Source organism: Aptenodytes forsteri, unplaced genomic scaffold (genome assembly GCF_000699145.1).
Source record: "Aptenodytes forsteri isolate BGI_AS27 unplaced genomic scaffold, ASM69914v1 Scaffold164, whole genome shotgun sequence".
In the NCBI taxonomy this organism is placed as follows: Eukaryota; Metazoa; Chordata; class Aves; order Sphenisciformes; family Spheniscidae; genus Aptenodytes; species Aptenodytes forsteri.
In genome coordinates, this window is record NW_008795527.1 from 5,555,257 (window position 1) to 5,577,973 (window position 22,717).

General features: G+C 39.3%; 1 protein-coding gene across 1 annotated transcript; it reads left to right on the top strand.

The window, feature by feature from the left end:
* The first annotated feature begins 14,893 nt into the window (after positions 1-14,893).
* On the top strand, positions 14,894-22,026 carry AGR3 (anterior gradient 3, protein disulphide isomerase family member). Its single transcript, XM_009282061.1, has 7 exons — positions 14,894-14,999; positions 17,143-17,206; positions 18,506-18,558; positions 19,191-19,267; positions 19,529-19,592; positions 20,695-20,778; positions 21,544-22,026. Exons 1-7 carry the CDS (start codon positions 14,894-14,896, stop codon positions 21,591-21,593), a joined length of 498 nt encoding a protein of 165 aa, XP_009280336.1. The 3' UTR covers positions 21,594-22,026.
* The last annotated feature ends 691 nt before the right edge of the window (positions 22,027-22,717 follow it).

Genomic DNA, 22,717 nt, shown 5'->3' on the forward strand with positions numbered 1-22,717 from the left:
TGAACACCTGCCTGCTGATGGGAAGGAGTGAATTAATTCCTTGTTTTGCTTTGCTTGCGTGCGTGGCTTTTGCTTTACCTGTTAAACTGTCTTTATCTCAACCCACGAGTTTTCTCACTTTTACTCTTCTGATTCTCTCCCCCATCCCACCGGGGGGGGAGTGAGCGAGCGGCTGCGTGGGGCTTAGTTGCCAGCTGAGGTTAAACCACGACAGGAATGCTGAACTCCTGCTAGAGTAGATGCAGAAAAGGGCACCTAGATGTGGTGAATGAAGTTCTCTTGCAATGGGAAACTCAAAATCCCTTCTTTGTTCAGTCCAGAAGAAAGAAGACCAAGCTGAGATATAACTTCCCTGCAGAAATACTTACGAGAGAGAAGAATCATTTAGGGCAATGCTGGCGAAAGAACACTTGAACAGAAGGTGCCAAGTTAAAGTTTAGGGTAGTTAAATCAGAGTTTCTCTCAAAGGAGTGAGTTTCAAAGGCAGGCTTGAGAAAGAAGAATGGGCAAAATTCCTGAGTAACTTTAATGCATATATAAGCAGGATATTGTTAGTGTGGCTGCCTCCAGGAGTGGAGGACAGCACTTGATGATTCAATCCTATGTTTCTGTCTGTCTCCTATTATTCATTGGCTTTAAAAAAAAAACAACAACAAGAAAATACTCTAGCTAGAAGCTAATCTGAAGCTAAAGATATTTCTGCATCAACTATGTAGGCTATAAATGTAACAACAAAATAGCAAATGTTATGTTTGGCCAGGCTAAAAATATATTCCAACACTAAAAGCGAACTGTTACTCAGCAGAAGCCAGACTGTGATATCTAACAGTTTTTAATGGCCATGGAAATAAAGAAAAGCAATACCTGGGATACCTGTCAACGTTTCAAGATAATCCCACCTTTTACATGTCCCCTCTCTCCACCTCTGCCACTCTACTCAAAGTGAAATTGTTTTCAATTAGGTAACGCTAACTTCATCCTGCTTCTCAGATGTGAATTGTAACAACAGGAGGCCAGAGCAATCCATAAAAGTTTTGTTTGTTTGCTTGGTTTTTTTAACTTCTGATTCAAGTTTTCTGAATGTACTAAATATTCACATATATTGCGGAGGATAATATATGTGAAAGCAGCTTTCTATTTTAGGAATATGGAAGTGTGTTGTCATTTATCTTTTTCAGACTGAGAGAAAAGTGCTCTATGTGACAACAACAGGTTGCAGATGAAGGGATGACAGCTCCATGGATCGACCACAGTGAATGAGCCGACTTAGGGTAATGGGTGAGCACCACCGAAGGGGTTAGTGCAGCGACCTCAGGGACCTCAGGTTGCAGCTCTACAAGGTGCTCAGGTGAGCAGTTCTACATTGCAATGGCCACAGCTGAAACCTTTCTGTTGGTAAAGCAGCATTGTCTGCTCAGTCTGTGAGGAATGATCAGCTACAGCCCCTTTCTAGCAACTGGCTGTTTGGGATAAACACGGCTGCACCAGGACAGGTCTGCATCAGAAGAGAAGCTTGTCTGGCTTCTTTAGGAGAAGCCTTCCTGGAGACTTGCCAGAGACCTCAATTCCATATTCTCTGATCCAGTACAGACACTTGAGAACATGCTTAACTTTAAGCATATGAGTGGTCCTATGGACATCAGTGGGGTTGCTAATGTGTCTAAAGTTAAATATGTATCAAGTGCTGTGCTGGAATGGGGCCAAGGACTCAAAAACTTGCAGGATCAAGGTTTGGCTGAAGAACAGAGAGCAAAAAGGGAGACAAAAGCTGAGAGATACTGAGTTGCTCTCATGCCCTCTTGCGTCAGTCCTTCATGGAAGCAAGCCCTGGCATAAACCCCTTATTGTAGTAAAAGTTAAAGGAATACCTGTACAGAAATCTTAAACACTAAAAGATACTGTAAACACTCTCATTTTACAGCACACAATGTCTTTTGATTTTTATATGGTATTACATTTTAAAACAGATACAGTGATGTCACTGCAGGAAAACATCACAAAAACATTGCAGCAACAGGCATCTCTTTCAACAGATGCCTGGTTGACTCACTCCCACAGCTGCAGCAAAGTAGTCCAATGTGTTTCTGGTGCACATTCTTGCTTGTGAAGTCTTTATTGGGACACTCTGACTGTAGAGGAATGCAGCCGCTTTTCATTTCTTGTGGCAGTCAGAAAGTTTCATTGAATATTTCTGAGCTCTCAATCTCTTCCAAAACACATGCTGAATTTCCTGGCTCTCTTCCTTAAAATCTGGTCTGGGTTTCTACCCTGGCCCCTCTCAAATTACTTTTTGTGAAAATAAATTATTATAATAAAAAATAATAATTTAAAAAACATTCTGATTTTTCAAAATTTATTTTTAACTCTTTTTCCAAGCTTTGTGAATTTTTATATGCAATGACTTTTATGATTAAATTATTAGTATTCTGAACTTATCACTGGAATCCAGCAAAGTTAAAAAAAACATTTGTCCTTTAGCTATTAGTAATGCAACACTGCCAACTAGAGGTATCGGGAACAATCAAATTCTTGTCTTGTTGACCACATCAGTAAACTTAAAGGGTTGTATAACTGTAAATACTGAAATATCGTATTTGTTCTATAGAAATCCCACCCAAAGCCTCCAACTACAGTGGTGTTTGCATTTAATTTTTTTTATGTTTTGGTGCTTCAGTAAGTCATTTATTGAATCCAAATACCACAAGTGTTACTATTCTATTAAAAATTGTATCATCTAGAAATTCAAGTGTAATCAAGTCAGATCTCAAAGTACTTCAGGTTCCTCAAAGAGTTACTGAGCCATTCTAACAGCTTTTGGAAAAATACCTGCACAAGACATTGCAAGTATCAAAAAATTTAAAATTTTATAACTTTGAAGGCAAAATAAATCCTTGATATCAATTTCTCAACCCACAATTTCAATAAGACTTTGTAATCTATTGAAATAAAGAAATCATACTCTATTCAGGTGGGCTAAAAGCCCATTTTTGTAAGTTTTCCACTTTGTAAGATAGTATACACTTTGAGGAGCAAAGTATTTGTTCACAGCTAAAGCAGTAAGATTGAAAATAGAGAAAACATGCACTTGATCAGGAAGGCTTAGTTACTGCTTGTCACGTGATTCCCTGACATGTACGTGCTTGCTAGATCATTGTATGAGAAGAGACTCAACACGAAGTTGTTGATGTTCATGCACCAAGCACAGACCGAGGCCGTGTGGGCCACGCTTTGCTGCCCCTGCCCTCTTCCTTTCCATGTCCATGATGGTAGGGCACAGTAGCGTGCAGCTGCCCAGTATCCAGCAAGAGGGAGCTGGAGCAGAGGAGGACAGGGACCTTCTGCAGGTCCTCATGCCAACCAAAGTCCAACGAAGCCTTGGGGAAAGGCTCATTACAACTGCCCCCAGTCCCTCCCCTGCTATGTCACCAAATCCAACGCAACCCTGTGCGTAGGCAGAGTCTGCTGGTAGGGAGAAAACCAAGAGGCCTGAGGGTGCACCGTACTTCCAGGCTTATCCACTGTGCTCCAGACTTAGAGGGTGCAGGACACACAACTCTTGCCTTTCCTAATTAAGGACTGCAAACAGAAAACAGCTTGGGGAGCTATACCTGTACCAGGTCTCTCTGGAAACCTGTTTCCAAGGCACTCTTCTGAGATGGCGAAATAAAAACAGGCAGGTGGCAACCCTTTGTGCTCCTTCACGGCAGTCAGGATCTGCCCAGCCACAGGTAGGGAGTGCACTGTACCCTCCTCCTGGCTGGCAGTGTGTGCCCTGGGGTGCACCAGGAGCTTGGGAGGCCAGGGTGGCTTCCAGGGCTTCCCCTTGCTATTGTTCTGCACTGATATTCAGATGGAGAGATGCCTGGATCTAAATAAACATGGCTTTTCTTTAGCAGAAGCCTAGAGAATTGTTTGAAAACTGGATGGCTAGAACCACAGTGTAACAGGAAGATCTGCTGGTAGAAGGGCAAGCTCTGCCTGTCAGAGGTCACGTGGCGTTAAACATACTGTCCAGAACAGTTTGTACTTTTGGACTGAAGGGAGGAGCCAACAACATCCAGTGTTGGTTTCCTTTTATTTACCAAAACACACTTATTCTGTAAATCTCAGCAAAATTCATGAAAAATAATAAATTACATTTTCCCCCTGACAGTCTTCAAAGCTTTATATCTATAAAAGCGGCTGGGAAATTTGAGAAGCCTAGAGGGCAGGAAAATAATCTCATTGGGAAGTGGAAGCCAATAAACAGTAGTGACTCACGGAGGCACAGAGCTGCAGAGCAGCTGACAGCGAGGTGTCGATGAAGCCTGGAACCAAGTTTTCCAGGGGCTGTACCAGAGGGCGGTTTAAGGATGGAGGAGCCAGAGTGTCCCAAAAATGCAGAGAAAACACCGGAGGGGGTTGGAGGTGACAGTACTGGAACAAGATGAAGGCTTAGAAGTGAAAGCATAGACATTGGCCTGGGAAGCACAGAATACGATTTGCAGCCAGTTTTACCACTGTAAAAACTAATTCCAGTTTTTATTATTAATATTATTATTATTATTATTATTATTATTATTATTTTCCAGTTATATTATTATGCTTATGTTCCATAACAATGTCTTTACAGGAATACAAAGCTAAAAAAGCACAGTGGTCCAGTGGAAGCAAACCACTGGGGCTCAGGCAACACTGGAGTAGTTTGTTCATTTGAGTGTTACCTAGAGCTCTGCTTTCAGGAAGGGGGAAAAAAAAAGTGTATCTGTTGTGAATCAGCTTGTAATACCAGAAGCGACATTTCCACAATGGTGACTACTTTGAAAGACACACAGAAACAAAGCAGCATGTCATATCTAGATTTCTGTAAATGGCTTTATGGAAATGAACCAGAAATTTTCTAGTAATGATTTTTGGCTGCCAGTCAAAACCTAAACCCAACTGACACTTGCAGGGTTTTTCCATTTATTAATTTTTCTGTTTGGCAGTAAAAGTTAATGCTCAGCACTGTAAGCCCAAAGCGTAGTTCTCAGCTCTGGTACTATGTGCTGCTTGATTGTGCCCTGAGGTACAGACCTCTGCACACCAATTACCTGTATTAGGTGCCAGAAGTACCTCTCATCCATGAAAATATGTGCTCTGTGAAGCTTTCTCATACTGTTTAGTGTAAAATTTTTTTGGGCATTGTGTTTGTGTATTCTCCTAATTAATTTTGTATTGATTTGCAAAGGCACATTGGGCACGTATAAAAGTCTTCTGCAGAGTTATTAATAGATGTTGCAGGAACGATGCTGAATTACAGCTGTCACAGGACCTGTGATCTCATCCCTTGCTCATGCATGAGCTAAGGCAGAGTTGGACAGAGTAAGAACTTCATCAGCAACCTCCCTTTCTGGGGAAGGAGATCAACAGCAAGTGTTTAACCCTCCAAATCAGCGCATGATGATTAGTCTTGCTGCTAGTGAGCACTAGCTGGAGGTACCATCTTTAGCTAAGACAGACTCCCCAGCTTCTTGCCGTCAACATTTTTTAATCCTAATGTCCTGTTTCAAGGATTATTATAAGCTGCCTATTTATATTCTCCTGAATGGACATTTCATTTGAGAACCATATTTATATTCACGAACACGCTGTTCCAAACTGTGGAGTTACAAGACAGCTTTCTGTTCAGGATTTAGTCCTCTGTCCTGCAGATACAGCTGGATTTCACTGCCAAGCCTTGCACATCATTTGTTAGACAGTGGTCAGGTTTGTATACCATTTGAAAGGGTCAAGCAGGTTGAAAGGAAATATGTGGACACAAAATATCTTAATATCAAATCCTAGAAAGGTATTACAGTAATTGAGCAAGTGCACCAGGATCCATGCAGCCAGATATGTCACTCTGATAACTGCCACCTGCTATTTTTCCACACTGAACTGAAAAAAAAGTCTGTATACCTGACAATTAATTTATAATCATATTGGTACAGAAAGTTTCCTAAAGATAGTACCAGTAACATAGGATTAAATGCACAGAAGGAATTGGTATTTAAAAGTTGCCTGCTCAAGGAAACCCATACACACAGGCAGAAAGCATATCCTCCAGTATCATCCTGGCACATACGTACCTGGGGACAAGACTGGGGGGGGCACAACCACCATGAGAGCCCATCTGCTTGATGAATCATAGAATCATAGAATCATTGAGGTTGGAAAAGACCTCTAAGATCAGCGAGTCCAACCATCAACCCAACACCACCATGCCCACTAAACCATGTCCCTAAGTGCCGCATCTACACGTCTTTTAAATACCTCCAGGGATGGTGACTCAACCACTTCCCTGGGCAGCCTGTTCCAATGTTTAACCACTCTTTCAGTAAAGAAATTGAAGTCCTTTCCCAGACCTGGGCACAGGCACACATGCTGTGGGACCCTTGCTGATCTCACCCAGAAATCAGCACAAAGCTGCTAAGCCCTGCCAGGACCACTGTGGAGGGCAAAGCCTTGGCTGCCTGAGGAGCTTCACTGCCAAAGCAAATGCAATTAGCTACAGTGACTACATCCTCTAGTGAATCTGGGGTTCCCTGTCCTCAGGCCTGCTGCTCTGTGGATTGGTATCCGTGACCAACTTCTTCTCTTCTTTCCCCTCTTTTCCTTCCCATTTTATTTTATTTTATTTTATTATTAATTTTTATTTTATTTCTTTATTAATTTTTATTTTATTTCATCTTATTTTAATTTAATTCCACCAGTTAGAATACATGGCAGCACTCCTGCTGAGCTAGCAGGAACAGCAGCCCAAGCCCCACTAGCAGACACCTCTGGTACAGCCCAACAGCCCCCCTTCACTGCCTCCCACAGCAGCTCTTTGGAGGCCACAGCCGTATTCCCACTGCCACCAAGGGCTGCTGCTGTGCCTACCTGTACTGAAGCAGCCTAGTGAGGTAAAGCTTTTAAAACTCATTGCAATCACTAGCTTTTATCAGAATTAACACAGCTCACCTCAATATTATGACATAATAAGTCAGAATTAAATCAGACTTTTAACAGAAGAATTATAACAGGGCAAGAAAAGCTTTCAGGATACCAGGTTGAAATAAAACTACTTATATTTACACCTATATTGTGCCACAGAAAACTAATCATTCTGACTGTCAAGGGACTTTTCCTTTGTAACATTTACAAACAAAAGACCTTCCGGTGTTTTCAAGGTTTTCTTTTCATGAGGCTTTGAAAAATGACACAGCTGATAATCTCTGCTTACTCCACCATGCACTTGAGTTACACACGTTCTTAGGACAGTTATTTTTAGCAGGTTCAAAAACAAAGAAGAAAAATCTACTTACCATTGTGCCATGGTTAATATCCTTATGAATGCATCGCAGCAGTTTTTAAAAGCAGAACTAGGAGCTCTCTGTGATATGAACTTTCCAAAGTAAAAAAAGAGTCAAACATTGCAATGTTGTCCATCATCACTTAACTCATGATAAGTCTTTCCACACATATGCCTGTGCAATTAAAATTGTAAGGATAATATAGTAGATGTATGTTACAAATGAATTTTCATGCCATCTTAGTTACTGATGCAGTGAAACAAGCAACGGTATTACCCTCTGCAAGTCTTTCCCCCGGTGTTTTTTGGCTTGTTTTTTGTGAAGGTAGTTAAGCTTGAGAATTCATCTCATCAGCCTGGTATCTTGCGCCTCCAAGGCAGGAGAGGTGCTCCCTACAGCATGGTTCACTGGGTAGGGTGAAGAACAAGGACAGCTTTTGTAGTTGCTGCTTTCCCAAGGCGGATATGCTCCGCCATGCAGGACCACAGCTGAGCTCCACATGGGCAAGTGAGATGCTGCTGTGGGAAGTTCAGCCAACAGGCCTCAGTTTCTGTCTGCCCAAAGGCGGGTGCGAGAGGGGTGGTCAGGCTTCAAGGAGCTTTATGACTTGCACAGGACATACTGTTTCAGCAGGGTGTAACGTACATCAATGTCCCACCATACCACTCCAAGGTACCGATGAACCAAAGAGTGACTGTACATATACTATACACTGAGTATAGGCTTCCATAGTGATGGAATTAACCCCACTAAGGTTAGCGCTGAGTGTCTCAGTTTACTAGCAGGTTCCCAGGTTGCTCAAACACCTCCTGAAAGTCAATGCCTAGCACAAGTAGTAATCTTTAAAAATCCAGGGGGAAATGTTGGCACCATCCAAGCAAAAGCCAACTGACTTCCATGGGGCAGGCATTTCACTCCCAGCTTTCAGAACAGTGTGGTCCAAGTAAAAACAAGCAACAGCACTATCAAAAATTCACGCCCATCCTGATGCTAGGACCTTTGTGGAACAACTCACAAGGAAAAAGAAGGAAATCTCTTACATAGGAGTAACTCATCATTGAAATCTGAATCCTTCATTCCCTTTTCCTTCCTCCATCGGTGACGCTAGTGCATTTTTGCTTCTCTTTTTAAACTCAGAGCCTTTTGTCTTACTGTCGTAAAGGAGGGAGATGATACTGCCAGGCTTACAAAACAAAGGGTCAAGCCATTTGTTTTCATCTGCTGAAGAAATGCAGTCAGGGTTTAAAGCAATTGACCTGGAAACCTTCCCTGGCTTCCTGCAGCAAGACCAGCTCGCCTGCAGCAGCAGACAGCGTGGACAGCAGGCTCCTTCTAGCACATTTCACCAGGCCTGCTCCACTTCTTAAGCTATAATGCTTACAAAATTAGGATAGTTTGACTGATAGGCCCAACAAAGTGTCTACATCACAGATGCTAAAACAGAAAACAGCTTTTTAACAGGTCTTAATATTCCTTTTTATTACTGTAGTGGAGACGTGCTTCTCATCATCATCCTCTTCATACCTTCCCTTGAGCACAGAAAGAGGCCAGTCCCTGTGGGACCCAAAGAGACAGGAGCAGCAGAGAGGAGGTATCAGACAGGAGTGTTTCAGTTCTGCAAGTACTGAAGGAGGAGATTTTTAATAGTCAAAAGTAAAACCAAAAATTTTCATTTTCATTTGAATTGAATATACTTCATTTTAGTTATAATAGGGGTTTCTTCTACTGAGCCTGCTGTAATTCAGGGGATTTCACACTTACCCTCATGAGGAGAAGCTGTAACCCATAAGAAACCACACAGAGTAAAGATGTGTCACTGAGGGATCTTTTTCCCTAGAAATTGTCTTCTATTCTCCTACTATGAATTTTCATACTGTGCACTCAGCAAATTCAGATTTGTACTCAATTTAAGGGCTCAAATAAATAAGTTCCCACAGGCTAACAAATCTGATATGGTTATCATGTTAACTGAGCCCAGTGTTGCCTGCACTCGTGCTCGTGGCCCCACAGAGCAGACAGTTCTTATAGCTCAGCTGACGCAGTATAGCTTATTACACCGTCGTAACTGGATCATGTAAGCAAGCCGCGCCTGTGCAAAAACTACTGGAAAAGATGTGGTAATTTGAACTACATAGTCCTAGGGATCTCTGCAACCTGGGAGTAGGAAAGACTGTTTAGACTGGTAGAGATGCTCATCCTCTGTCACTGACTCATGCTGCAGACCTCAGCAAGCTACTTCAGTTTGAAGACTGACTTTTCTGTCTACAGAGATATCACCATGATATTACTTTTGGCACTGAAGATTTTGTGCACCTTACCCAGGTAGGTATTTTGTCTAGGCTTTGACTCAATAAAATGTTATATTAATAAATTGTATTTCTCTTATGCAGTTAGTCCATGACCACTTTAATTTAAACTTATGCATAAGTGAGAGCAAATGTCACATGGGGTTGTCCTGTTACACCCTGATCAGATTGTTGTTCCTTACATCAGGGTATCCCCTGCCTTGTGTCAGAACAAACACTCATGAGGCCACAGAAAGGGTGAGATCAGGGAACTGATCAATACAGTGGCATTGGGTTTTTTTCTGAATTAGCATTTGTGCAGCACTATGTAAAGCAAAATTTAAAACTCGGTTTCACGTTTCATGAATGGGCTGATACGTACCTAAATCTGCTGCTGCATGACTCACATGAAAGCAGTGGCACGCTATTCCAAGTGTCAATTATTCTCCAATGTCTTTCTCTTTCTAGAAGTCTGTCCTCTTCACATGCTTTATTGCTGCCCTGCTCTGCCCTGTATTTAGCTAATTCTTACATTTCTTAATTTTGACCTGGATACAACTGTATATACACAGTTAACCCACAGTTACTCGTACCTCCAAAATGCATCTTTTAGAATGGAAGAGAAAAATGGAAACAACTTCCGCCCACATTATCCTGGAGACTAAGCGAGCCGAGTTCAATGAACAAGAGCACGCCAATTCAATGAATGAGTGCAGAAACGTGTTCTCAGTGCAGAGATTCAATATTTGGCTGGTAGCTGCTGCTGCACAGGTCGGTGATTTGAATGTCAGGCAGCGCAGCTGGCGGCTGGGAAGGAAGGCATCTCTTCTAGTATGAGCTCTAGCTTCACACGGTTCAGGTGTGGATGCTGAACACATGCAGAAGAAAGCAGGAACAGAGAGCTGATAAGGTCCCACCTAACAAGCAGTGACTGAATAGGTACAGTGAAGGCATCCAGCTTGGATTTATAGAGTATTACAGTCATTTTCTTCCAGTATTAAACCTTGACAAGGTCTATTTGACCAGGACTGCCAACCTCTCCGTGGCAAGACTGACAAAGGCTGAAATTCTGATCTTCAAATATAGAGCATAGAAGACAAATTGCTGAACATTGTCCTGTCAAATAAGGGCGCTCACAGGTAGCTCAGCACTAATTTTAATCTATTTGATGGAATGTCTACCCCATTACTCCTTACGATAAGAAACCTGTGCGGTGAAGAGCACAATATCTCAGGGTTGAGCAGCAATACAGTTCAGTACACTTGGAAAATTTCTGTATTTCTAATTACTTAATGACCTGTAATTAGTTGAAGAGTAAGAAGAATTGAAGTTTCAGCGCCTGGAATTTCTATGTGAAAGCCCAAAGCTCGGGTGGAGGGAGGTTCTTTAAATCATCCTTGGTTTGACTTCAGATAGTCTTTTTTAATTGCTTAAAATTTAAATGAAGAAATGCAATATAGCACTTTGATTTCAATATCTGCCCGCATTTCTTTTGTAACCAAACTACATTCCTTGCTTTTTCAGCCATTCCAGGAGCTAAGTGTATTATGGATTTAAATACAGTTACCATATTTTTTTAACTGGAAATGTGAGTTTGAATTCTCCATTACAAATGTTAAAGATAACTCAGCACTGAAAATACAGAAAGTCACATTTTGCACTTTTTGGTACAAAAATAGTTGATAATACATAATACAAGAACCGTACGTCATTAATCATATACATGTCAGTGACAACAAACATCAGTAGATCAAAGCATCAAAGACAAATAAGAATTCAGACTTTACATGAAAAGGAGGAGGAAAAAGTGTAACCATACAGTGCATATAAACAAATACATGGGAGAGGAAGAACCAAAAGAGTATTGCTTCTGGTTCTCTTGCAAAAGCTATCCAGGGAGGAGGGAAAAGGTGATCCAGTTAATTCCTTCTTTGTGCAAAGATGATGAATAAAGGACTTTTCCTGTATTAGTCAAGTTAGGTCAAAATTATATCAAGCATCATGTCCAAAGAATCAGACCATTTTTAAACTACAATTCAGAGAAGCAATAATCAGATACTTTAAACCATATTCTTTAAATAATTTTATTTCCCCCTCAAAAAAAATGAAGTTCTTTTTATTTGTTAATTACATTCCTCTACACAAAGTAACCCTTGTGTCTTCCTATTAGGTTCATACCTATCTTCAAGCACCAGTGAACCCAGCCATTCACTGGGAACAAAAGCACCTACAGTTCCAGCTTTCATTGGTGGTTTCTTTTTTCACTGGACATAAGCCAGACTCAAACTGTTTGAGGGGGGAAGTAGCAGACACACATAAGCCACTATTTATTTCCAATCCTCATACAAGACACCTGATACAAGCCAAGATGAAGAGAAATCCAAGGATCCAGTGTATAAGCATGGGAACTCACAAGAGCGAAAGTTGGAGGGATGGCAGAAAAGGAAGGGGGAGGGTGGAAACACGTGAATTTGGTTTTCAGCTAAAAGGTTCCTCTCATTTTTTCCCCAGGTGAATGTGCTGTTGTTGCTACACAGAGACCTGGGCAGCTCAGGTGTTCTGTGCTTAAACCATACTGATTTTTAAGTAACTAGTTCCAGAAAAAGGACCTTCCATCAGGAGAATTAGTCGCAGCAGGTGAGCAAATATTTCTCATTCTTAACTTTCCTTTAACACAGCAATGAGGTTTGGTTGACAAATGCATTACAAGCCTAGTTATATGAAAAAGACAAGTGATAGATGCTTAGAGATTAGCTAGCAAAACATTTGTTCAGACAGAGAGATGAAGGCAATTTATATGGTGTTGGCTGTCATTTTTTCTCTTAATTAAGTAACATTGGATCATGTAACATCAAAAATTCAGAATATTGAATTTAAACTGCCTCCAGCTACAGCTCCATGAATTATCCTTCAAAAAACCTATTGGTTTTCAATAGGATGATAATCAATTATTTAAGCATCAGATAATTAATCCTGTGCCTTGAAGAGATTTACACTTTGATTGTTTCATGAAAGAAAGAAACTGATTCACGCATTCCGTACCTGCTTTATAGAGGCATTATCTGGTATGATTTCAAAGCCATAACTATTTATGTTTAAATAGCATTGTAACATGTTAATAGAAATACTAGGTTTTATTGTTAACATCTAATAGGTAAACTGATACTAAAGATAGTTATTAACTTCCACATAGAGTTGCTAGAAATACTCATTTGTCAGGAGTATAGTAGTAGGGTGTAATGATCTGCTTTTGCTGACTGAAGTTAGTGGTCTGCACAAACATGGGGAAAATTTGAATGGAATTTTTATTACCAAAAAATCCTCATCCCCCAGACTTAACTAAAAGTTATAGTCTCTCCTTAGGAAACACTGGGAAACTTCACATTTTCTTATTAAACATCCATAATCTCCAACCATCAAATTAATGTGCATAATTAATAAGCTCCAAAGGAGACTCCCTTCTAAAACTCAATCAACAATAGCTAACATGAACGAGCCTAAGGCGGAAAGTATGTGAAACAAAGAACAACTCTAGAGTTGTGATGCCATGTGGGGAGAAAGGGAACTGTTGTGGACAAGACTGAGGAGAAAAGTATTATAATGGAGGTATTAATTATTTTAGCAACCTTCAGAAATATAGAATTCTTACTATAAGACGATACTTCATTTTTTCTAAAATTTTGCACAGTTTAATGTGCAAATTTTTCTCCAGTCACTTGAATAGAATAGCTTTCTTGTATTGAGATTGCCAGCTACTGGAAGTGGTATTTGAATTTGTTCACCAGAAATTGAACTGTTAACAGTAATGTTAGTAATGTTGAGGAATTCATTAAAGTAAGGATAAAAGCTGCTGCACTTTTCATGCCTCTCTGTCCTAAGAAGCATGAAGCATCTTCTTTTGCTGTTCCATATGGGATATCGCTTTTAAATTCAAGTTTAAAATTTTCTTTATCAGTACAGGCACAAGTGCTTTGGGGGATTTTTTTTTTTTTTATTTAAGTCACAGCACTTTCTCAACAGTTCATCCTGGTAACTCCTAAAGCTCAGCCTCTGAAAAGTGGAATATCCCGTGAGAACTGATAAGTGGACTGGGTGGTATCCTGGGCTACATGCATTAATCGCTTTTAAATTCAAGTTTAAAATTTTCTTTATCAGTACAGGCACAAGTGCTTTGGGGGATTTTTTTTTTTTTTATTTAAGTCACAGCACTTTCTCAACAGTTCATCCTGGTAACTCCTAAAGCTCAGCCTCTGAAAAGTGGAATATCCCGTGAGAACTGATAAGTGGACTGGGTGGTATCCTGGGCTACATGCATTATATTTTTTAACTTAGTTCAAATCATCAGGTATCCACCTGAATATCCGAGCTTTAATGCCTAAAGATGATTGTACTGGGCAGAAAGAAGACTTATCAATTAAAAAAATTTGGCTTTATAATGCTTTTCCTCAACCGTTGCTTTTTTTTCTCTGACTTTTATCAAGACCAGAAGTTACTGAATTTCTTATAATGATCTTTGTCAGGAAGAGAAGCAAACACCTTCAGAATACTGAAATAGCCAGGAGTTGATGGATTGTGATGGATTGTCTTATTAAGCAGGACTTGAGCTGAAAATCAGTTTAAAAATGCCATGGAGAATGGGGAAATTTTTTGAGTTTTCATTGTGAGAAACAGGTGGAAATTTCTTTGACATTTATCTTACCATCTTTAACATCCTGGTTCACAGAGTGCAGGCTAAAAAAACCGATGGCAATTTCAACATTCTGGAGGGATTTGCCGATTTAAAATGTATTATACCTGGAGGCAAATACTTGTCAATTTTCCTATTTTATTAAGGAGAATATCATGAGACGTCTTTTGACCAAAAAACCTACTATCCATGAAAAAGATCCCATGCTGTTACATTTCACTGAAATTAAAAAACTAACAGAATGAACAACTAGTAGCACTGCCTTGAAATTTTCATGGTCCAGTATTACAATGTTGTACCAGTTCTTAAGAAACAAATGTCGGGTGACCAGAAATGAGTGAAAGGAACTTTGTTCCCCCAATCACACTGTCATGAGAACTGTCCCCTGCAGCCTAATTTTGATGACTGAAAGCAGTGCTGCATGATAAAATTAAGCACCTCTGTTTTGCACTTTTCTCACAAAGGCATTTATAGAAATAACCAAAACTACTTCTGTAGTATAGATTGTTAGGATACCACTAACACATTGATTTACACTGCATCAGGTGACGAATCCATGTGATTAAAGCTGTTGCTTTGTTTTCCAGTTTCCTTGCGGCGTTGAAAGGGATCTTCTCAAAGAAATAATGCTCCATTCAACATTGGCCCTGTCCCTCCTGCTAATTGCAGTCTCTTCCAACCTTGCGATGGCAATCAAGAAGGAAAAAAGAGCACCTCAGACACTGTCAAGAGGTACTGTATATTTACTTTATGTAGTTACCTCCTCATCTTCCCATATAGGTCAGCAAACATTTTTATTTAGAATATATCTGAAAGCACATATATACTTACTGAGGTGGGTTTCTCTAGTGTTAAGTGACAGTCTAAGTAGTGCATCTTCTTATTCCATGTCATTTCACTCCATCAGTTTGTTCTTAAGGATACGGCTGAGGGCCTCATATAACCTGCATAATTTATACAACTCACAGTGACCTAGTAGAAGCCAATAACCTAAACTGAGTCTCTCAAATCAGGATGCACTTGTAGGACTATCAGTGAAGAAATATTCTTTCATATACCAGTTAAAAGATATTTTGTTATGGTAACTTATTAACTACTGAAACACAGTTTCATAACTTCAGTTGCTATGGAACCATTTTTCTACAGACCCATTTTTATAGACAGAACAACAGTATGAGCTACTGGTGGGTTTTTCTGCGTGACTTTTTTTTTGCTTTTGCTTTTCATCAGATAGTCACAGTCATGCTTTGCAGTGAATAATTCACTTCCTTGCGGTGCATAATTTTCAACCTGGATGTTAACTAAAGACCCTATTTTAAGTTATTTATGCCTGATCAATCCTTAGAAACACAAGCAGAGAAAGAGCTTACTGAGGTCTTTTCCTCTTCTCCATCTTTCCTCTCCTTTCAGGCCTATTCCCCCCAAAAAATCTCCAACTCCCTCCCTGAGCTCTTCTGCAAGCTGTGCAAAGCCTGCAGACCCCACAGCTCACCTCTGAGGTCTTCCCATACAAAACACTGGCAAAGGCCCACCAGTCACAGCGGTCCCATCTCAGCTTAATTGCTCAGGGAGCACTTGACAAAATCATGCAACACCTGGACTAATCAAAGAGAAATTGCAAATCACTTCTCGTAAGTGGTATCCCTGGACAAAGGTTATAATCAATCTGGTATCTATCGCCTATCTTGCCTAGATCAGGATTTATTTTTCCCACTAAGCCTAAATGAATAAAAAGATAACAAAATCCCTTCAATTCTGGCAATTTTGAAAGAAATAGTCACAGAAAGCATCAGTTTTCTAATTCTGATTTCAGGCCTTCTGGGATGCCTTGAGTGCTTTACCTGTAATTTTCGCAGATCAAAGGGAAACACTTAGACCTGCTGCAAAATGACCCTAGTTGACTCCTTTGTGCAGTTACCTACGTCAGCAGTTGACTTCAGCCAGGGCTGGGAACACACTAGTCAACATGCCAGAATCCCACCGTCAACCAGACAGATCTGTAATTGAAATCACTCTCCTGAAAGAAGAGATGACCTAGTAGTGTCACAAGCAATTGTCCCGTAAGAAAGCTAACAGCAAATCTCTGCATAACCAGGGCTGGTCCAAGTGCTGTCCAGACAGCACAGAAGAAACAGAGCCTTAACCTGGTCCAGATCCAGAAGCTCTTCTACAATTCCCATGAAGGCCGTCATGAATGGAGCAACATTGCCTGGGAGGGGCTGGCATCTTTGGGATCTGAAGGCATAAAACCAACTGCGCAATTTCCTTTTTGAGATCAGTGTATCACCAGTTATGGATGAACTATGAAGCTGATGATTCATTAGGATTTTGTTTAGATGGAGATTTTTGTTTAACAGCCATTCTTTTATTAAACTATACACACTTGCAATGCCAGGGATTGAAATTCATGGCTTAAGAGTTAAGCTTAAAACCCAAGACTATTCTAACAACGTTCATATTAAAGTCGATCTTATTTGAGCTGCCATATTTTATTTTTCTCTCTAACTTTATAAGCCAACTTTTTCTTTAAGCCCCAGGGTCTACATGAAATATGGAGCAGACAATATAAATATATAAAGGATTTGGGTGCTGATTTAGTATTCTGAGTATTCAGAAAGAGATCTAATATGTTTGCTAGAGAACTTGAACTGGATACTCAACCAGCTGAGGTTTTGGGGGGGTTGGTTTGTGGGTTTTTTTAATCTTCCAGTGCACCTATCAGGAGATGCAGCATTAGTATATCCACAATGTTTGGGAAACTTTGACTGGAAAAACCCAAATCCTATTTGTGTAGAACTATTGATAAATATAAAAAATGTAATTTGTTATGAGTTACTTACCTGGCCACCAGTTAATCCTTTTGTGATATTTCTAGGGTGGGGCGATGAAATTACCTGGGTACAAACTTATGAAGAAGGGCTTTATCGAGCAAAAAAAAGGTAAGAGATTAAAAGACAAAGTTGTTAATCAGGCAGTCATGCCTGAATATACTATAATGAAACAGAACAAAGAAACACCATGACAGCTGATCTGCAGGCCACCCAGTTAAATAAAACAGATTTATTGTCTATAAATAAAAGTTGTTGCAGGGGTCTTATGACTCTGAAGCAACATCATGGGCCAATAGGCAACTCTGCATTTAACACTGTTGTTTCTTTGTCACAACAGAAGTATTGTCATTTGAATAAGCAATGATAAATAGATATTACAATTTTTAAAATGCATCGTTTTTTATATATAAATATGTCATTATTGCTCTGATTACTTCCTTAATCAACAGCTGGAAATCAGTTACATTTGGTCTTGCGTGGTGATCTACTGCCTCTGATGTTTTCCCCAACACTTTATTAGTTGGCATATGTGCATGATGTACTCACAGTTTCTCACTATCCTGGTAGAAAGTTCCAATCTGAATCTTCTCTGAAATTCAGCTGAAAATATATTTGAGAATTCATAACAATACTCATTTAGATCACTATTACAGTTCATTCTAGATCATAATAGTGTAGCATAAGCTGTTATTAAATCTAAGGCAAATTATTTTTAAATTAAAAGCAACTAATTTCATGTACCCTATGTGAAAATGGTTAGGAACTGAACAACTTTTGACAGTCATAGTAGATCAAGCATTAGTAACTGATTTACTGAACAGTAACAATAGTTTAAAAAAATGCAGGAGAAAATGCACAGAATTGTTTTATTTTTTGACATCCAAAGATATAAAATTTTGATACTTTACCAAACTATTTACAGAAAAAATAATTTATTGTATATCTGTTCAAGAAAGCTTAAAATACATTAAACTTTTCATGGGAAGTATTCGATGATAAACCCAATTTTACAAAAATTGTTTTATTCCAGTTCATACAGGTGATTTTTATTTTCTTAATCGTGGAGAACATCACACCTAAGCAATATTAAATACCTCTCCAGTCTGATTATATACTAACTGGGAATGAAATGATGATGGTTCTGTTGTTTCTTTCTTCTACAATTTCTTACTTTAGAAAACCTATTTAGATATAGAAACTATTTCTCCATTTCTTTCTTTTATGAAGTAGTTATGTTCTTTTCCCTTGCTCAAAAATGTCTGTAATTCTTTATGGAATGTCTGTATTGTTTTACTGTGGGTTAGCATAAGATTAAATGTAATTTGCCTTTTCCAGTCTGCTAGTAAAATCTCCCATTTGTATACTTGTCAAATGATCTAACTACATGTTTTATTATTATTAATAAAGTAACAAGCCACTGATGGTAATTCATCATTTGGAAGACTGTCAATACTGCCAAGGTAATTTTGATTTTTTGAGTGTTAAAATTTTTTGAGTATTTTTATAAGAAACTGCACCTATCTATATATTTACCTTACACTTACTGAAAATTATTTAAAGAAAATGTATTTGAAAAGCTAAGAATTTATTACTGTTATTTACAAAAACTCCACTATGAAACTACCCAACAGCGAACATGAAAAATACTCAGTGCTGCTCTCCTGCCATCCCTAATGCAGCACTCGTCAGTTTAAATTAAGAGACACAGGTTTGCTACTGACTCATTGAACAGATTTAATATTGTTTGGCTCTCCTGAACTGGTAACTAGAGAAGGAGACGAGGACAGGGCTGCTGAAATCGATCTAGTAAGAATTTTCTGAGAATAATGCACTTTTGTCAAGCTGAGACATGGTATCCATTGAGGCAGGCTTCATAAATAACAGAAAAGAGCTTCCATTTTCATAGCCGGGAGGTTGTACTGACATGGGTCAGAAAAACAAAAAGCAGCGATAGAGCCCTTAGGTGTCTCCTCAGGAATGTGAATCAGCAGAGACATGAACAATGTGGCCAGTCTCCAGCCAACATGGTGCCTAAACGCAGAAGGAAAGGCACTATTTGTGATGGACTTCAAAATGACCGTATCTTTTCTAGCACTGAAGAAAGCTTTTGCAGAAAATGAAGAGATACAGGAAATGGCCCAAAATAACTTCGTTATGCTGAATCTCATGGTATGAAGGGTTTGGGGAGGTTTGACTTGGATCTTTTTTTGGCTTGTGTTTTCTCTTTCTTTGTCTTGCTTTTTCATGTCATTTTAGCTAACTATCTCTGGCATTTCAGTAACATGTAAATACAGGCATTTGTGCATGTGTATCCACACACAAGTAGTACCTTTTTGGTTTTGTCCTCTGGCACAAGACTATTCACAGGTGGTACTACTGCATCAAAATTTACAGAAATATTTTAATAATTAGCTTTAATTTCTCTGCCAGCATGAAACCACAGATAAAAATCTGTCACCTGATGGACAATACGTGCCTCGAATCATGTTTGTAGGTATGTACAATATTTATATATCTTCAAAGATGTGATATCTGAATCTATGCCAGTGTCCTCCTTTGGGGACATCAAAATGATTAATTTTGAAAAAAAGAAAATAGCTCAAAATTTGTCATTACTATGGCATTAGTCTGGAACTTGGCAGATCTGAGTTCATTTCTCCCTCTATCGCAGGCTTTGACCCTCGTAAAATTCCTCAGGTTACAGATATGTGCTGGAGGGTACTTAATTTGTGCTTGGGAGCAGGACGCTTAAATGTCCATTAGCATCTGGGCTTTTGCTCTCCATGCTTCTTGCTAGTGCTGTTATAAGACAAAGTTTACTGAAAACAGTCAAATATCTGACTGAATGTAGATGTCTACAGTGTGGACATTACCACAGAGCAAGCCAGTAGTCAGTGGCATCTAAAGAATGATTTATCCCATCGTAAAGCTGACTTCTGCAATAGGTCAAAGGACTGCCTGTTCCTTTTCACTGACTGTACAGGGAGCCTAGAGTGACTAGCTCTGTGGTGGCATCCAAAGTTAGGTGAGATGAAGCCCACACTCAGACAGAGAGCAACGTAGTAACAGGAGTCAGTTAGTTAACAAAAAGCTTGGAAGGGGAACTGGGAGGAGAGATGTCCACAACAACTTGCTCCTATGACGGAAACATTAAGAATCACAAGATTTTCATTCTGAAGGCTCTAGGTAGGTCATGCTAATGACCTACATAATACTGCGTTATGTACGCAAGACCTTCACTATGTGTGCATCCAGTCAAACCGGCCTCCCCTGACGTAACCCCAGAACTTGTAAAACAGGATATTTTTCTTGAAATGTGGATGAAATGCATGTGTAATCTATCACTTTAAAATAGCTGCATGATATAAAAATGAGCATTAGCTTTTGTTCAGGATTTCTCCAAGAGCAGTTGGTTGGAACAGAGCGTAACGGCCTTGTAATTGCCTTGTTGATGAAAACAGAACACCTCAAAAACAGGGCTGTCAAAGTAGCACCACTCACATCGCCCTCAACTGTTGTTGAGAGATGTTGTTGAGAGAACTGTTGTTCCCTGTTGTGGGAATGGAAAGCAGTGTTTAATATGATTACTTTTTCAGACCCATCTCTCACAGTAAGAGCTGATATCACAGGAAGATACTCTAACCGGCTTTACACTTACGAACCACAAGACATACCATTCTGTAAGTGCCCCCTTCATTGTGTTACTTTACATTTCACACCGTAAGCAGCCAGATACACCCCATCCCAATCATTTGTGCTTGAGAACCCATTAAGATCTCAAAGCAATGAATAAGGACTGTGTGTAAGCATTTGCAATAAATTATAATAATCTAACCTGTTCTAGCAAAACACTTAAGCACACCTATTGTCCCATTGAATTTATTGGGACTACTCAGGTAAAACAAGTTGAAAGATCAGGGGTGGGAACTTTCAGGATCAAGATCTGAGCAGTTTGTTGGAGAATGGTGAAAGTCACTATGCTCAAAGGTATCTAACTGCGCAATGTGAACAGCCAGTGGTGTGAGGGAATCAGAAAAGAAATGCTGGTGGTTATCTGGGTACCACCTAACACCCATATTTCAGAAAGGAATGTGATTTTTCAGGTTGAGCTAGTCCTTTCTCTATACCCTTTATCCGACAGCAATGCAGTATCTCACCACAAATATGCACTTTTTATCTGATTACCAGGCTTGCTGTTGAGAAGTGAGGGAGTTGAAAGGAGCCTTGTCAAATCCTTTTAAGTTAAACATTTTGATTCACAAAACTTTTTACCTTCTGCTTTAGTATCAATGCGAGAATTTTCACAATAGAAAGCTCTAAATTATAATGTGTGACCATAAATTAATTTCAATGTGAACAATTTACTAATCAAACTAGGTGGGTTTTTTATTTGTACAAATGTGCTTTAAGTACTTTTTTACAGTTCTTATTTATTTTTCTTTCAGTAATAGAGAACATGAAGAAAGCACTACGCCTCATTCAGACAGAACTGTAACCAGCAATAGTGAAATGACCATAGCCTCTACGAGGTGAAGCTGCACTAGGAAACCTGACATTTTCAAATATTTTAGTTAACCTCTCTGTCTCTACTATCATTTTGAACTCTTACCAAGCAGCTTTGGTATATCAGATTTCATAAGAAATTTATATGTACAATTTGAAGAATAAACATAAAAAACCTACTGTGTCCATTTGGAAAACAAGAGGAGAAATCTATTAAACACTTTGAAATTAGTTATCTGAATAACTGAAAGTGATGGTTTAAGATGCAGTAACTTTGAGCTGTATTTTATCAATCCAGCTATGACTTTAAGTCAGCTATGACTTCTGACCAAGAGTTATAACCAATCTTTTTGATGTCTATTTGCAATTTGTTAATAGCTGCATCTCAGCTCCTAATTTTTATTTTTATTGCAAGAAGCTTGTAAGTCGCTAGTGTAACTCTGCTTTATGCACTCATTTCTCATTAAAGGAAAAGAAATTTTGCTGGCAAATCAGACAGGAAGGCTCTTCCTATAGATTTTGGAATAGCTTATATAGAAAAAAAATCAGTGACCTGGGCTTAGCTTTCTTCTGTATAATCCTTTAACTATCATGCTGATAGCTGAAAACAGAACAGACATTTCACACTGAGCATGTGGTCTCAGTGAGGTGATAATCATCAAATAGCAACTACAGGTTTTGCTATGATAAAGATACAATGAAGCAAGAGACATGGAAGGAGATAGTCCCAGAACTCCACACCTCAGGCTAAGTGATGCTTATAAAGTCTGGTATGGGAAAAATGAGCAGGCTTGTCCTAGCTCTTTTCATTTAAATGGTACTTGAGTCATGTGAAGCTCATCCCAGGTCATTCCCTCTTTTTCTATAGCATCCCAATCCAGACATCGTGGTGGCAGTTTAGTGAGGGAGTCTGTACATACAGTCTTCACAAAATTTCTCCAGGATCACCATATGCAAAGGTGGATGCCTGTTTTGAGTAAATAGCTGAAGTTAGTTGAAATAGTTTGTTATCCCAGCAATGTGCTTTTTTATTAGAGTAAGACAGCAAGACATCTGCAGTAAAAGCACATAAGTTATGTTATGTGCAAAGCACCAGTGTCACTTGTTCATGCTACC

Excerpts from the sequence above, each read along its gene's own strand:
- AGR3 (XM_009282061.1), top strand. The coding sequence starts at position 14,894 with ATGCTCCATTCAACATTGGCCCTGTCCCTCCTGCTAATTGCAGTCTCT. Across the intron at positions 18,559-19,190 it reads AGACTGTCAATACTGCCAAG|CACTGAAGAAAGCTTTTGCA; the intron begins GTAATTTTGATT and ends TATCTTTTCTAG. Across the intron at positions 19,268-19,528 it reads TCGTTATGCTGAATCTCATG|CATGAAACCACAGATAAAAA; the intron begins GTATGAAGGGTT and ends TTTCTCTGCCAG.